Source organism: Ascidia mentula, chromosome 8, assembly GCF_947561715.1.
Source record: "Ascidia mentula chromosome 8, kaAscMent1.1, whole genome shotgun sequence".
Classification (NCBI taxonomy): Eukaryota; Metazoa; Chordata; class Ascidiacea; order Phlebobranchia; family Ascidiidae; genus Ascidia; species Ascidia mentula.
Window position 1 is genome coordinate 6,454,000 of NC_138573.1, and position 14,541 is coordinate 6,468,540.

The window sequence follows — 14,541 nt, forward strand, 5'->3', positions numbered from 1 at the left end:
CTTTCAAATTTCCAAATTACTCACAAACTGTATTGAAAATTACAAGCTATATTTGCTGCAATTAGCAATACTGCATAGGCATATATAAGTAAATTAGTTTACGTATGATTGGGGCCGTGAAATTCACTCTGGTGAGGTAGGTGGGAGCTTTAACCCTCGTACACATTAGCCGGCAATCCCCTGCAGCCAAGTCCAGTGACCTGAGAACACAAGTTTTGTATTTAGGATTTGTCAAAACTTAATTTCCCAACAATGTTTTTAGTTCGCAGCAAAAAAAGGCCGAAAACAGAAGGCATGTTGTTTCATATTTGAAAGACGTATGTGTTTACATGTATACGTACAGGGTTGCCATACCTTCTTCATTTTTGAGGTCGACATTTTAGAAAATACGGGCGTTCTTATTTCCAAGCTTTATCCTTATGTATAACTGGGCGATTTAATTTTAGGCATTTTTTAGCTTTTTATTCACAAACAGCCTAATTTGCAATATGTTTTGGCTCAAACAACGTTGAGGCCTTTTTCTGCCCATAAAATGTGGATGCCGTTTTCACATCACGAATAAAAACGGTCATGTTAAAACATCCATAAAAGGTGGCATCGTTGAAGGTAAATTACATTGTTTTTCAGTCGTACTCATTTTCGTCTTCACATCGATGGCAGCAGCCTTTTGTGTATTATAGAACTGTTACTAACGCCTATAATACCATATGTTTTATTCAAGCTGGTTTGTTTGATTACACATTTCTGCTTCCAACATCAAACGTCACCTTAAAAACTGCTCCCGAGGTATCCCCTTTTTCGGTCTTCACCGATTCGTTTCGTGAAGACGTGACGTACAGTTCATCGAGGTTCGGCCCACCGAAACAACATGAGGTTGTTTTTAAAGCCACGTCACTGATTTTTACAGTCTGTATGGTCTTTCCTGTCGTTAGACATAAAGTAAACAGTGTCATGACAGGACAATGACCAGATGGACACTGATTAGGAAGATTTTCGTCAAATGACATGAAATACACGGAAGAGACTGTTTATTCGATTTTTAGTAGGGATTACAAAGAAATGGAAAAGCGAAAGAAAATATATAAATAATACAACAAGTTAGTGCCAGTAATCGCTACCAATACTTACCGACATTGGGATCGACCTTTAGAAGTTGTCCCGCAAAAAACATGGCTACCCAAAGGTTGCCGTCGACGTCAATACAATGTCCGTCCGGAACTCCATCAGGTTCCCTTTAAAACTTGTGCGCCACGCGGCGGTTACTTATATCCCCAGTAGTGAGGTCGTAGTCGTAGGCGTGAATGCAGAAATGCAACGAATCGCAGTAATACATTACCTTCTTGTCGGCAGTCCACGACAAACCGTTGGAAACGTCGACGGGCGCCACTTTTTTTGAAATTCCTTGATCGGTGTCAAGACAGCCCCCTCCTATAGATTCATATCGCCCGGTGTTCTTTCGTTTGCCATTGTTCCTGTAGCAGATTATGAAAAAAAAAGATCAAACGATGAATGGCACATTTGGTTTCGGAATAATGCCCATCACATTTCCAAGATGTTATAAATTGTTTAATCCAAAAAGGTGGCAGTTTTGTTGAGAATCAATCGATCTCAGCGTTATTCTGTGTAATACAAAACTCCGCTATATGACAAGATCGGCGCACTTGTGTCCCTTGAGACGAACGAACTACAAAGGAGGAATTTTGCGTGTTTGGATACCTGCCCAAAATCTTCCAGCGGGGTCGCACTTTCCATCATTAAATCGACTGTGTGGAAATTCGAGATTCGCTTCCTTGATCGTTTCAGTTTCACCTGTTTCCTCGTCGAGAAATGCAAAGCGATGTTCGGCAGCCACTACTAAGCCACCTTTTTTTCTTGGAACTACAGCGCCGATTGTTGAATCTGTTAAGAGAAACTATTTTTGATATTTAAAAAGAAAACGGCGTTACCAATCGAATGTTTGAGAGCTGCAGCCAGGGTGTACATGCACTGTTTCGACCTGTAAGGTCTTATCAGTGCAGCTGTTGACTGTAGCACTGTAATAGCTTTTACACTAGCGGGTACACTAATTTCCACTTTGTGGTACCTTTCGGTCAACGTCAATCCGTTGGGTACCCTATACCGCTAGTACAGTGACACAGTCAATAGCTGCACTGCTGAGACCTTACAGGTCGAAACAGAGCGTGTACATCCTTTCTCAGCTCTCAAGTATTATGTCTTTTTTTGCACAATCGAATGTATTTTGACAAGATACTAAATGTAGTCTGAAACTCTAATTCAAAACGATAAGATGCATGTTTTTGTTGTTCGACAATTCTGAATGCAATTTCTAAATGCAAGTAGTTTTAAGGCTATATACAACAATGTTTTTTACCAGAAGGGCGAGATATGTTCGTATAGAGTATTAAGTCGCAAACCGCGGGCTTTGGTCCATTGGCAGGCCACGAGACTTATTGAATGAACCTTTATAGGGCTGTTTGGACCAACAACTATTTTATGTTATAATTTTAAAAGTATTTTTTTTTAAATGTAAAGCATTTTCATGCTCGTCAAGTTGTGCAAGACAATGCTTTCTTCCTGTGTTGCATTTCACAGTGTAAAAACTATCTTTGATCATCGGTCGTTGCAATATTTGTAGCATTTGCTGAGACACAGTCCGTCCCAAAAAACATTTGGGCCGGTAAACAAAAAAGTTGGGAAACAACTGTAATAAGTGTTGAATCATTTTGTATAGATTTTATGACATATGTACCAAGCAATAATATTGCAACAATGGAAACACAAAATGGGGTGTGCCAAACGTGGTTGTGAACTCGAAGGGGCGCCGACAATAATTAAAATTGTAAATCACTGCAAAACGAATTTACAAAATGCTACGCAAGGATGCATGCAAAGGTTTGATGTATGTTGTTGTCACAAACCTGAAAGATATTTAGATTTCATCTGCCTATGCGCAGGGTTCCACCTGTGCACTGCCGACTTGTTGATATCAACGAAAAGCAAAGTTTCACTGTCGTCATCCCAATGCGGTCCTTCTCCAAGTGAACAATCAAATTCTTTCACTATGGAAACATTCCCTGTTGACATACTGGCTAATATGGAGTGACGCCCAACACTCGTTGAGTCCTTTGGGATTCAAAATGCTGTTGAAAAAATGTTTGTATTTTAATAGTTATGTTTACTATCAACCGATTTCCTAGCAGTATGATTCAAATCAGTGTTGTTGAAAAGAATTATTTATTTTTGCTACTGACATGTTAATTGCACGCCGCACAAACAGCCGCATTGGGGAGAAATTTCAACTCATGATCCGCCATTACCTTGTTTCTTAATGGCTGTTGACGGGCGATCACATTGCTAGTGCAAACTCACCGGTCCTAAGCACTGTTTTAAAGTTCAATTATAAGCTCATATAAAATACCTTATGCTTGTTTGTTTGATCAACTACAAGTCAATTGCCGGCAATAACTGCTTTCGGTTGCACCCTTTTGCTGCAGGCGTACACACAATCCAACCACAAACACTCCAAGCTACGCAAATTGGCTGTTTGCCCCAGAGTTAAGAAGCGACATTTGGTACACGTTACGGTTCATTGGATAGCTCGGTGTGCCGACACTTGAAGTTGGAATTTACATTGGGAATGCTGTGATTGTTATCATTCAAATTGTCCTTCTGTTTTTGTTCACAAACCCCTTTTGCTCAAATCTTCAACGAAGCAACTTTGTCAACTGCAGGAGTTTGTGTTGTTTGTGATTTTATCACAATGGCTTTGTTTGTGTATGCTTTGCCTCCAGTTGGGTCATCTTACTTTCCATCTTGGGTTTACGAGGCCAAGTTGACGGTGAATCTGACAAACGTTCTGCTGTCTTTCATGGCAGAGGATTATGTAAAACTGCGCACCTAAGAACACCCAATAAGCTGGGTCATCGAGATTTTATTTTGATTGAGATTCCATGCCTATCGTATTACTAGCATTTCTCATTGTTTAAATAGCCTGTTAGCAGCATGTATAATAAAATGATCAATGGAAAATGCAGTGGACCTGGAATTTGCCCCAACTTGTACGAGAATTGTAGGTTACAGCTTGCTTGAAACCTGTTCAACGTTATGTCCCCACTGCAGTTTGACGCATCTCAAGTGATAATATCGAGGCTGTGGTTATTGATTCTGATGTCACGTCATGCGCCTCCGGCGTGTTGCTGGGTGTTGTTGTGTTCTTTCTGCCCGATCGGTTCCATGTCTACCTCGGCGCTCTGCTGTATGCAGCTCATCATAGTACTGATGATGAACGCAGTTAGTGTTCGAAACGTCTACTCTGGTTAACATGATCAATAGCATATTAGCTTTGGCTATTCTGTTTCAAATGCTTGGATTTAATTGCAGTTTTACGCATCATTATATTTTGAAGTCTACGTCATTGCAAAGTAAGTTAGCGAACTGTTATTTAGCAAACTTGCGTTTACATATGCTTGCCGTCAGTATACGATGGAACTATAATGGAAAATGGGAAACAAGGTAGGTCAGTCCAATAATTTTTTTAGACCGCTTTCTTATCAAAAAAGTTTATACGTACGTCTGTCTTTTGTATTGCGGATTCAATGGTAGCATACCACCTAATCTAGTGTATACCGTAATCACATTTTGCAATGTCACACAAGCCGAGCTCATGTAACATAGTGTTTTACCTGTAGTAGCCTAAACAAGTGGTTATCAAAACGGGGTCGATGTCCTTTTTGTGAGATATGTTAAGTGGGTCATAAAACTATTTCAATAAGCTGAACTATTTTAAAAATTACGAACCACTGTCCTGAATCAAAAAACTTCTGCGATCGTTTTTGTTTTTCGAGAAATGTATTCAAAGTATTGTTTTGGACAATTATGCCTACGACACTTTGTTACCAGATGTCACCACTGCGCATGTCACCACTGCGCACATTCACTTATTTTGTTTTACAGGTTGCATTTTTTCCTGCGCACGAGATAGATTGCGTACAGGGTGATGAGGGTGGTATTGGAAAGGGTGCGTTTTCCCGGGCTCGGTTGGGGCATTTCAAGGAAAGGAAATTGGACATCAAGTGTTTTGTTATGCCGGGTGATGATAATGAAAGAAAAAGATTAACCATGGGGTTGGTATATGTACATGTATATGCGTTTTTGCGTTGAAATCGTCCGCAGTTGTGTTTAAAAAAATTGATCAGTGTTGTACTTTATAAATCTACCAATGTAATCCCACATACAATTTGACCCAAGTTTTTGTGTGTGGTCGATTGATTGATTAAACCATTTTTAATAGCCAAGCAAAAAGCAAAACAGTTGTAACTTTACAATCAAAGGAAATATAAGTAAATATTGCGTGGGGCAAAACGACCTTTGTTATTGTTTATTTCAGTTTTTCAATTTTGAATTTGCGCCTTAGGCCTTTTATTGTCTGCCTTATATGCCATCCCAATTTATTTCCACACTTTTTGATATTGTACTTACGCATCAAAAAGAATTTTTTATTTAGTGTTCGCATCGAGTTCGGTTTACAACAGTTGGCGAGACACAGAAACATCGTGGAAGCGTTGGATATTACCGAGTGGAATATTGGCATGGCTATCATCACTGAACATTCGCCCAATGGTAACCTACGGCAACTCCTCTCCGCCTACACAAGGATTGAACAAGAAGAAATTATGATTGATGGAAAATTCCATTCCTCTCCACGCATCTTTCACAAATACCCAATCAATTATCTCCTGCGTCTGCGCATGGCATGTGACGTCACAAGCGGCCTGGCGCACTTGCACGCCCTTCAACGGGGAAGTCACATGGTCCTCGGTGACCTCAAGTGCGGCAATGTGATGTTAACAGAAAACCTTAGATGTAAAATTGGCGACTTCGGCAGCGCGTTCTTCTTTAATTCTGAAAACCGATTGGTTGCAGGAAGTCCGAAGATCAACTTCACGTGGAGTCAAGGCGCTCCCGAAAAACTCCGCTCTCTCAACAAGGACTTGCAACACTTTGTTCCAAGTCCTTGTAGAAAAGCGGACATTTACAGTCTGGGAATGGTGTTTTACTCCATCCTCCTTCGTCTTGCTCCTTTTTGTTCTTTGGATCGCGAGATTATCACAGAGGCTGTTCTAAGAGGACTTCGCCCAGACACATTTGCTATCAATTTGCTGCTTGATGGAGAACATTTAGAACATGACGCAATCCATGTAATAAGCGATGAGATGAAAAGATGCTGGAGGCAAAATCCGGTAGATCGCCCTCTTGCTCCACAGATCCTCCGCAGCCTGCAAGACGTCTTGAAAAAGAAGGATGTGAGATTGATTGATGAAAACGTGCGCTCCATCCTGGAGATAATGAAAGAAAATGATTTAAAAGATGCGAAAACCATTCCGCTTGACCGATTTTGCCCGGATACGAAGAAATTTCTTCCTGGTATGTGTTAAAAGGGCAGCTCCTTGTATTGCGCAAGCAATGATCATTGTTGACACCTCCAAAATGTCATCAAAATATTGTTCTGTTGTAGATTAAATACTTCACTCACAGTAAATACTTAAGCCACGAGAATTGATCTCAGATAACTTAAATGTATTTCTTGCTGCTAAAAACTTGCAATATATTTCTGTTTTATACACAACGTGTATTGGTTGCCTATTAAGTCTATAGAGTTATGATGGTAGGACTACTGTACAAAATATAAGTTTCTCAAAATATTTTGACAAGTTGTTTTTCTTCTTTTTAGATGAACCATCAACCTACAAACGATTTCGTCTTACCTTAGGCAGAACAACAAAGCTTTTAAAGTATTTATGTAAGTAGGATACTATATTGAAAGGTGTTTGTAATTTGAAGAAGCATTTCCATATTGTTTTCTGATTTTAACAGGGAACTGTGACTACTGGATCCAAGAAGAAATTCAAAGGTGGCTTGATGTTTTGCCGTTGGTGAGTTTCTTCCTTATGGTTTATTAAAACAAGTTTAGCCCGAAAGTGAATTTATTTACTGCTATTTTTGTTGCCAGGCATACTAATTAATCAGAATTGCTCTTCTGGCACTTAGTTTCTAACGTGTTTATTGGACATAACCCTGAAGAAGTCTCGCCGGATGGCAGACGAAACGTTGGTTTCCAATAAACACGTTAGAAACTAAGTGCCAGAAGAGCAATTCTGATTAAGTGAATTTATTTATCTAAAAAGTTTAAAATACCGTTTTTCTTTACTATTCATGTTATTATTTTTTTTCCAGACTATCATCGTTTTTTTACTGGTGTGCTATCTCTTCCCTAATCTTATCGTTTAAGAGATCATATCTCGCACAAAATAACAAAATTGATGTTAGTCAAAGCTTCAACCAAAATTACATGTTGCATCATATCTTAACACACAAGTGTTTGTTACGAGTAGGGGCGTCCTTCTTTCTCCTTCTGTTGTATGATTTTATGCTTTGCAAGATTGTTCGCTCTGGTATGTTTATATTGGCCATATTTGCTTCGCGTCAATCGAACTTCATCATTCGTTCATCCTAAAGTCCTCATGCAACGTAAGACAAACTTGGAACGCCTCCCTGGGGTCGTCGAGGCGGCCATGCATTATATAGAAAGAACTGTCTTGTGGTGGAGTGTAACGTAGCGGATATGTTGCCGTTCTCTCGCTTTACGTTCTTTTGCTTTGTGTTAAGTGTTCCTGGTTTGCGTTTAGTTTTCAAGACACGTTCGTACAATAAAAAGCAACTCGCTTGAGCGGTGAACACTACCTATCAAAAAAATAATTTAATTTGCTTTACAAACAACAGCAGCACAAAGTCGCAGAATGCACGGGCAGTCAAGCTGCCTACTTTTTGGAGTGCGCAGCCAAGAGTTTGGTTTCAGCAAGCAAAGGCACCATTTGTTCTTCGCCATATTTCGACGCAACAAAGTATTTTCATGTGGTAGTTTCCTTGGATCAACCAACCGCCATTCGCTTAAGGTTACCAAACTGCTGCGCTGACTCCAGTTTAGTTATTTACTTGTGTTGCAAGTCGTGGAAGAAGGCTATTTGAACAGTAGGAAACACAGTAATATAGGCATCAATTTCTAAGACAAAGAAAACTGAAGAAGTCCTGATTATAGATGGTGGCAACCAACACAACCACAAACATACATTCATATACATTCAATTAACAAGACGACCTAAAGCCTTGTAATGTGACCCATGACTCAGATTTTGTAACTTCTCTCATTGGATTGCCTATTTAGTTTCGCGTGTAGGATGTTAGCACATGTTACAGTAATGGTCTGGTCTAAAAACGTGATGTTTTTGTGACTAATATGCCTACGTTGACGTTTTGTCGACAATTTGTTTTAAAAATTAATCTGCTTTTTCTAAACTTCCCACATTCTTTTTTATTTTCTTTTATTGTATTTCTTTTTCTATTTTTCCTTTTCTTTTCGTAAAGTTGCCTCTACAAGCGTTAAAAAGAAATAAGTTGCTTTCCTGTTTTAACCCGCATAATAATAAACGCATTTAAGCTCATTAACCTTTTAAGTCCCACGGTATGTCAAACAGGCAAGTCGCTTATAAACAGTCCACTTTGCCCTTGGCAGCGCAATTCATTGTCAGCTTCATAAAATACAGGAGTTTGTGGAAGGTATGCATTGCCTAATTTTGTGATGCATTACCTAAAGCCCATAATTCAATTTTTGCCACCCTGCAGTCCTATTTGCCTTCACGGATCATTACCGACGAAAACAATCGTTTTTTGGAGAAAATCATTTAAATCGCAAGGTTTTTTTAGAAATGTTGCGAAAAGCGTCATTTCATCTCTTCAACCTCCTCATCTTCCTCTACACGTTTTTGTTCCCTTTCACTGTGATAAAAACTGGTCGTCGACAAGTCGTACGTGCTGGTTGACTTCTTGTTTCCTATCAGAAGCTTGGCCGTCACAGCGTCGCCCGACGACGTATCGTTCAGACCCCTCACCGCCTTCACAATCCCCGTCAACTGCTCCCTCAAGCGGCGATGCTCCTTTAGATTTTCATCGAGGGCGATGAGTAAAAGAAAATAATCCTCAAGCTTCTCTGTGGTTATATGCGAAAGGTCGCACTTGTACAACGGCTTCTGGCACTTTACCAGTCCGTGCTCGCCGCCGTACAGAGGGTCTAAGGCCTCCACGACGTCCTGGATGTACTTGATAGGTACCTCTTCTCCCTGTGCTTCCTGCTGTTGTTGCTTTTCGGCTCCGCTCTCATTTTTCGGTTTCTTGTCGGCCTCTTCTCCCGACTGTGGTGTGTACGCCAGACCCTGCTTGCTTGATTTTTGCTCCTCCTGTGCAATGGTGACAAAATTTTGAGATTTGTATTTTTTTTGATATGTTGTTGTCAGATAGTTTTTATCGTTTTTGAAAACTGATACAAGCCGTGTGGTATTGGAAAAAGTATGAATTGTTTGATTTTCGACTATCCTGTGCACTAGCAAATGACAGTCAACCAGATAAGTTAATAAGCCACCAACAAGGCAAATTTTTATCAAAATTACATTTTCCTTGCCTTCATTTCTCTCATGGCGCGGTCGAGGTTTGTCGTTACCACGGCAACGATGAGGTTAGCGATGATAAAGGCAGCTGTGAGAATGGTGAGGATGAAGAAAAAGCAAGCAGATACATATGTGAAGGGATCGTCATCTGCGTATCTTTCAAAGTTGCGGAATATCCTCACCCAGCCGTCCTGTAGGTAGGTGTTTGTCAAAGCATAAGTCATAGCGCACTCGAAACGCATTTTAAACCAATGACGTCATAAAGTACTAATGCAAAGTGCAATTATGCACCAATATTGCTGTGCGAATGCTGCATTCACCAAACGTAACTTGACTGCTTTTTACTGTAATTTCCAATTGGTTGCCCCTTTATAAGTGCACCTCGTCCCTAATAGAGTCAGACCTCGTTTAACCCGACTATTTTGTTTCGTGACATAATATCGATTCAGTGAGATACCCGGAATATCAAAAAAAGGACAGGAAAATCCGTTTTCCTAATTGTGTCGGATGTTCCAAAAGTTCAGAAGGTCAAATTGAATATGTTTTCTCAACTAAGAGCACTAGCTTTCGAGGCTGGCATATTTAATTTAAACTTTCGTAACATTTATCAACAGGTAAAACTGTCATTGGATAAGTGACGATTTTCAGGGTGAGCTGCAAAAAACGTAAGGGATTAGTGGGTCAGAAGGAAAAAATGGTTTAGCGACTTAATAAGAAGACGAGCTGTTGCTGCACAAAAACCCTTGCAGATTTATAGACTTATGTCTTACCGCCATGTACGCTTAGCTTTGTGACCATGCGAAATCACAAAGATTGATTATAGGAAAGATGAACTTACTGGTAACCGATCTATGTACACGTAAATTTGCATCGGGATATACCTGCGTGAAACACACGAATATGGAAAACATGCATTTGATCGGATCGCCAAAATATTGCGGTAGAAATTTTCCGAACAACTTCACTCCCACCACGCTCAGCACCACCATGAATATGAGCAACAACATCATAATGTTCGCCATGTCCGGAATCGACTGGAATAAGAAGAAATAGTGTTATTTAAATGGTCATTGTATGTGCAGATGTTTTGTATGGTCTGATGTTTGTGATTGACCAACATGCTAGTTTGATGAAAACATAAAAAGCAGCAACAACACTATTGCGAAGGAGGTTAACGTATTTTTCGGTATTGCGCATATATAGCAAGTTCGGGTTTTTGTTTTAAAATCGAATCGAATTCTCCCTTTGTCACATTTGCTTTAACGTTTCAATTTCTTTACGTGATGGTGGATTTTATGTCAGTCAAGTCGCTAATTTTAAGATACGGGGTCTTGTTAACAAAAATCTGCTGAAAACAAAATCTGGCGGTATATTCGCGTCTTTCTTCCTTTCGGACCTAATCCGGAATTTTGAATCTTTTTTCGGTTTCAAGGGCGGGTTCGGGCGACGTGCATGCGATGTACCGTAAAGAAATCAATATAAAAATTGAAGAGAATGAGGAATATGCAGGTAATTGCATGTCCTTGTGTTGTTAATCCTACGGTCAAACAAAAAAGATAAAGGTGGTCTTTGTGTTCTCCAAAACACGTCGAGACTATTATAGTCTTGAACGGAATATCGTACGACAGGGGACAGTCCATCAGTCAAGTTATCGACAAACGAGTACCAAAGCTCAGCAGGCAAAATAGGATCGACAACTCTATTATTTTGGGTTTTTATGAGCTAAGCTGTTTATGAGGATTGTTGAGATTACAATCGACATTTACGGCGTCCTTGACGTATGTACGGCACAATCTGTTGATGCAGGATTGAGACGAGTTATATCTGCCGCACAATCGCTAGTATTGTGCTGCAAAATGTTACTTTTCGTGCTGGGAAAATGTTAGTCTGTGAACTGTTCAGATTAATCGCATTGCTGGCAAAGAGTCGTCAAGTCAAGTATGTGAACATATGGTTTGTCATTAAATTCGGATCTAAATTTGCACCTAAGTTTTGGGAACAAGTTAAACTCCCAAGTTGCAAGCGTTTAACACAGTGCTTCTTGCCGAGCGGTTAGAATAGAATCGTTTTTTTTTTTAGATAACTCGCAGGCGACTAAAGAGAAAATAAAAATTTACACTTTCGTAATATTTATCAACAGCTCGGTAAAATTGTCATTGGCAAAGTGACGATTTTCAGGGTGAGCTGCAAAAATGTATGGGAATAGTGGGTCAGGAGGAAAAATAATTAAAATAAAAGGGATTTAATAAGAAGACGTGTTGTTGATGCGCAGAAACCCTTGCAGATTTATAGATTTGATTTTTGTGGTCTGTGGTAAACGGCTGCGCACAAATCCCATTGATTCTCACACTGATGTAAACACAACATGTACGAAAATTCGACGCCAACTGTGTCTTTTAACATACCAAGCCCCGTAGGTGAGTGTGCATTTGTTAATATGTACTAATTAGTGGCAAATTTTCACGGGGGAATGGTAGCTTATTATATACTGCGGATTTGTTTTAAATTCTTCGAAGTCGCCTGTGCATAATTTTTTGTACAATACAACTCACTTCGAAGTATTTAAATTGTTTGTTCTCTTGAACATATTTCAGTAAATTAAACTTTGTGACACATTAAAATATTTGCGACTTTTGTGGAAAGGACAAAACCTGATTCAGTGATTACCGATTTAATCGTGGGATGTCGCAATAACTACAAGCGGGATTCTGATAGTTTAAACAATAAAATGAACATCTCAACGTTTTTCCAACACACCTGTAATATCGTTTCCACCACCAGGGAAAGTCCCGTTAGTGAAGTAACGGTTTTAAGGCTCCGGAATGCTCGAATGACCCGCAAAATTCTTAGCAACCTCGTGTTGCTGAAGAAAGCTAACCATGGTCCGAGCTGCAATAGAAGTGGTGATGTAAAGAGAAACTTATGTCAAGTCTCTTCTTTGAACTGCACCTGTAGGTTTACACACCATAAACTACAAAAATGCCTCCAGCTTTCCGGTATATAAATGGCTTATTGAAACGATCATTAACTCATTCTAAAAAAAAATCCTCGACAACTCATTACAGTGGACAAAAATTTAAAATTTCGGCGAGTCCGCAATGGAAACCTACATGTAAAACGAATATAATCACGAAATCAAGGATGTTCCAATAGTCTTTCCAAAATATGACAAAACCGCTGTACCACTTGAGGACTATCTCACAGATGAAGATGCCCATGATGAGATTGTCGACCACAAAGAATACGTAAGAGTAGGGGATTGAGATGCTGTCCACTGTCTGCAGTGCGATGTGAACCGCATTGATCGCAATCACAACAAAAATCATTCCTGCAAGATTGTATGAAGTAAGTGTTAGTCGACGACAAACTGCTTCATACAATGGTTTTTCATTTTTACTGTTATTATTTTCATTTTTTCTAAACATCAGACTTGTAATGGTGGCAAAACACAAAAGCAAAACAGCGCTTGGGTCCCGATGATACTATGTGTCAAAACTCCTTAAATGTGATGAAATACCGAATTGCAACGCATGTACCAAGCACACAATGTATTTCATGATGTGGTGTTTTCGAATTAAAAGCAAAGCCTAATCGAAACGTGTTTGCGAACGTTTTCTAACTTCGTTCACCAAGAAAATTGTTTAATTCTGTCCATACTAAACACATTACATCGTGATCAATGCAAGTAAAGTAACTTTTAAGTGCTTTGAGGCAATTGTGTGGTTTTGCCGTTATATCCACATTTGTTTAAATACCAATTAACCTTAACCTTTAAAGTAAACCGAATTGAGCACATGGGCGACCATCGACGAAACCATCTCAGTAATATCGTCGTCGTCTTTTTCGGCTACATCGTTAATATCGACCTCCACCTCGGCCAGCTGGTTGTGCAGGCCTTGCTGAAAGATTATGACTGTCAATTCTTTGTTGGTGTTAAAACGCTGGTTCGGAAAACAACCTAATGAGGAGCGTTATTCACTAAATTAACCTTTCCCTTCTTTACTGTATACATTCGTTAACCCTCACCCAAAAACAATTATTTTAATGGCAAGCACTTTTAACCGCTAGATCGCAACAGAGTATTTTCAAAATAATAATGCTCGAACCTAAAACTAACAAAAAATGATCAGGCAGTTGGAAACATATTTAACGCCTGTAGGCAGTGTTGTTAGTGTTCGAAATTGTAGTAAACTAATTGTCTGTTCATCTTCAAAAACACACACCCTGCAGTGACCCAAAACAGTGCCATTGACCGTTAATTTGTTACGTAACACAGAGAGCAAAAATCGTTGTACAATGGGTATTACCTTTTGATTTCGACGAATTTGTTTTTCTTCTGGCGATTCAAAGCAAAACCTTCTCAGCACCTCATGCTGTTGGGTATTGCTGTCCACTAGGTCTTCTTCTTCAGTGAGCTGCGGTGCTTTGGGAACTTGAAGCAGATTGCTGGCCTGCTGGGCCTTAATTACCGTCCCGACCTTGGACTTCCATTTGGAAGCCATTGCTGTAGTTTTACGGTATCTAAAGCTTTGTCAAACGACTCATTACAGAAAAAAACTTGCAAGTCTCTTGGAAGCAATTGTATGTGCGTTGTGACGTAACAAAGATTCTTTTTGTCGCAGGGAGTGAAACACAATATATTTCTTCAGCACTAGTAGATTATATTTACGTAAATTATGTGAAACATCAAGGGTTCCGTTTCCACCAAGCGCATAAGATCAATATTTTTCATATGGGGACGTACAAACTCTTAATGAAACGCATGGCTTATGCGACTTAGTCACTTATAATCGATGATGAATTTTCAAAGACCAGCAAGCACTTGTAATTTTGAATGGAAAAAATATTGAGTATGAGTGTATTGGTTTTAGTTACCCAGTAGATCAATAATTTTAGTGTTGAGGTTTCTGTGATGTGAGCACTGCAACCATGAATCGACAATGACTGAAACGAACTTGACACCGCGTCGGTGTGACGCAATGCTTCCAAGTCGTTTAGTACAATCTCTCCTGCGGCAGACCAGTTGTTTTGAGTGCGGCAAGTT

The 14,541-nt window shown here is 39.5% G+C and overlaps 2 protein-coding genes and 1 pseudogene across 2 annotated transcripts; 1 reads left to right on the forward strand and 2 right to left on the reverse strand.

Annotated features, from left to right (window-relative positions):
• Window positions 1–149: 149 nt before the first annotated feature.
• Window positions 150–3,084, reverse strand: LOC145911373 (regucalcin-like; annotated as a pseudogene).
• Window positions 3,085–4,385: 1,301 nt separating this feature from the next.
• Window positions 4,386–7,631, forward strand: LOC145911372 (uncharacterized). The gene is made up of 6 exons (XM_082998693.1): window positions 4,386–4,512; window positions 4,954–5,123; window positions 5,504–6,423; window positions 6,731–6,799; window positions 6,874–6,932; window positions 7,234–7,631. The coding sequence occupies exons 1-6, from the start codon at window positions 4,501–4,503 to the stop codon at window positions 7,285–7,287; spliced, it is 1,284 nt and encodes a 427-aa protein (XP_082854819.1). The 5' UTR covers window positions 4,386–4,500; the 3' UTR covers window positions 7,288–7,631.
• A 1,146-nt stretch (window positions 7,632–8,777) lies between these two features.
• Window positions 8,778–13,999, reverse strand: LOC145911019 (cation channel sperm-associated protein 4-like). Its single transcript, XM_082998252.1, has 7 exons — window positions 13,805–13,999; window positions 13,267–13,396; window positions 12,608–12,825; window positions 12,255–12,386; window positions 10,379–10,531; window positions 9,512–9,688; window positions 8,778–9,290 (listed from the first exon to the last, which is right to left on the reverse strand). The coding sequence occupies exons 1-7, from the start codon at window positions 13,997–13,999 to the stop codon at window positions 8,778–8,780; spliced, it is 1,518 nt and encodes a 505-aa protein (XP_082854378.1).
• Window positions 14,000–14,541: the final 542 nt, after the last annotated feature.

Excerpts from the sequence above, each read along its gene's own strand:
- LOC145911372 (XM_082998693.1), top strand. Across the intron at positions 5,124-5,503 it reads AGAAAAAGATTAACCATGGG|TGTTCGCATCGAGTTCGGTT; the intron begins GTTGGTATATGT and ends TTTTTTATTTAG. Across the intron at positions 6,424-6,730 it reads TACGAAGAAATTTCTTCCTG|ATGAACCATCAACCTACAAA; the intron begins GTATGTGTTAAA and ends TCTTCTTTTTAG.
- LOC145911019 (XM_082998252.1), bottom strand. The coding sequence starts at position 13,999 with ATGGCTTCCAAATGGAAGTCCAAGGTCGGGACGGTAATTAAGGCCCAG. Across the intron at positions 12,387-12,607 it reads TGATTATATTCGTTTTACAT|CTCGGACCATGGTTAGCTTT; the intron begins GTAGGTTTCCAT and ends CTTCTATTGCAG. Across the intron at positions 10,532-12,254 it reads TGGTGGAAACGATATTACAG|TCGATTCCGGACATGGCGAA; the intron begins GTGTGTTGGAAA and ends TTCTTATTCCAG.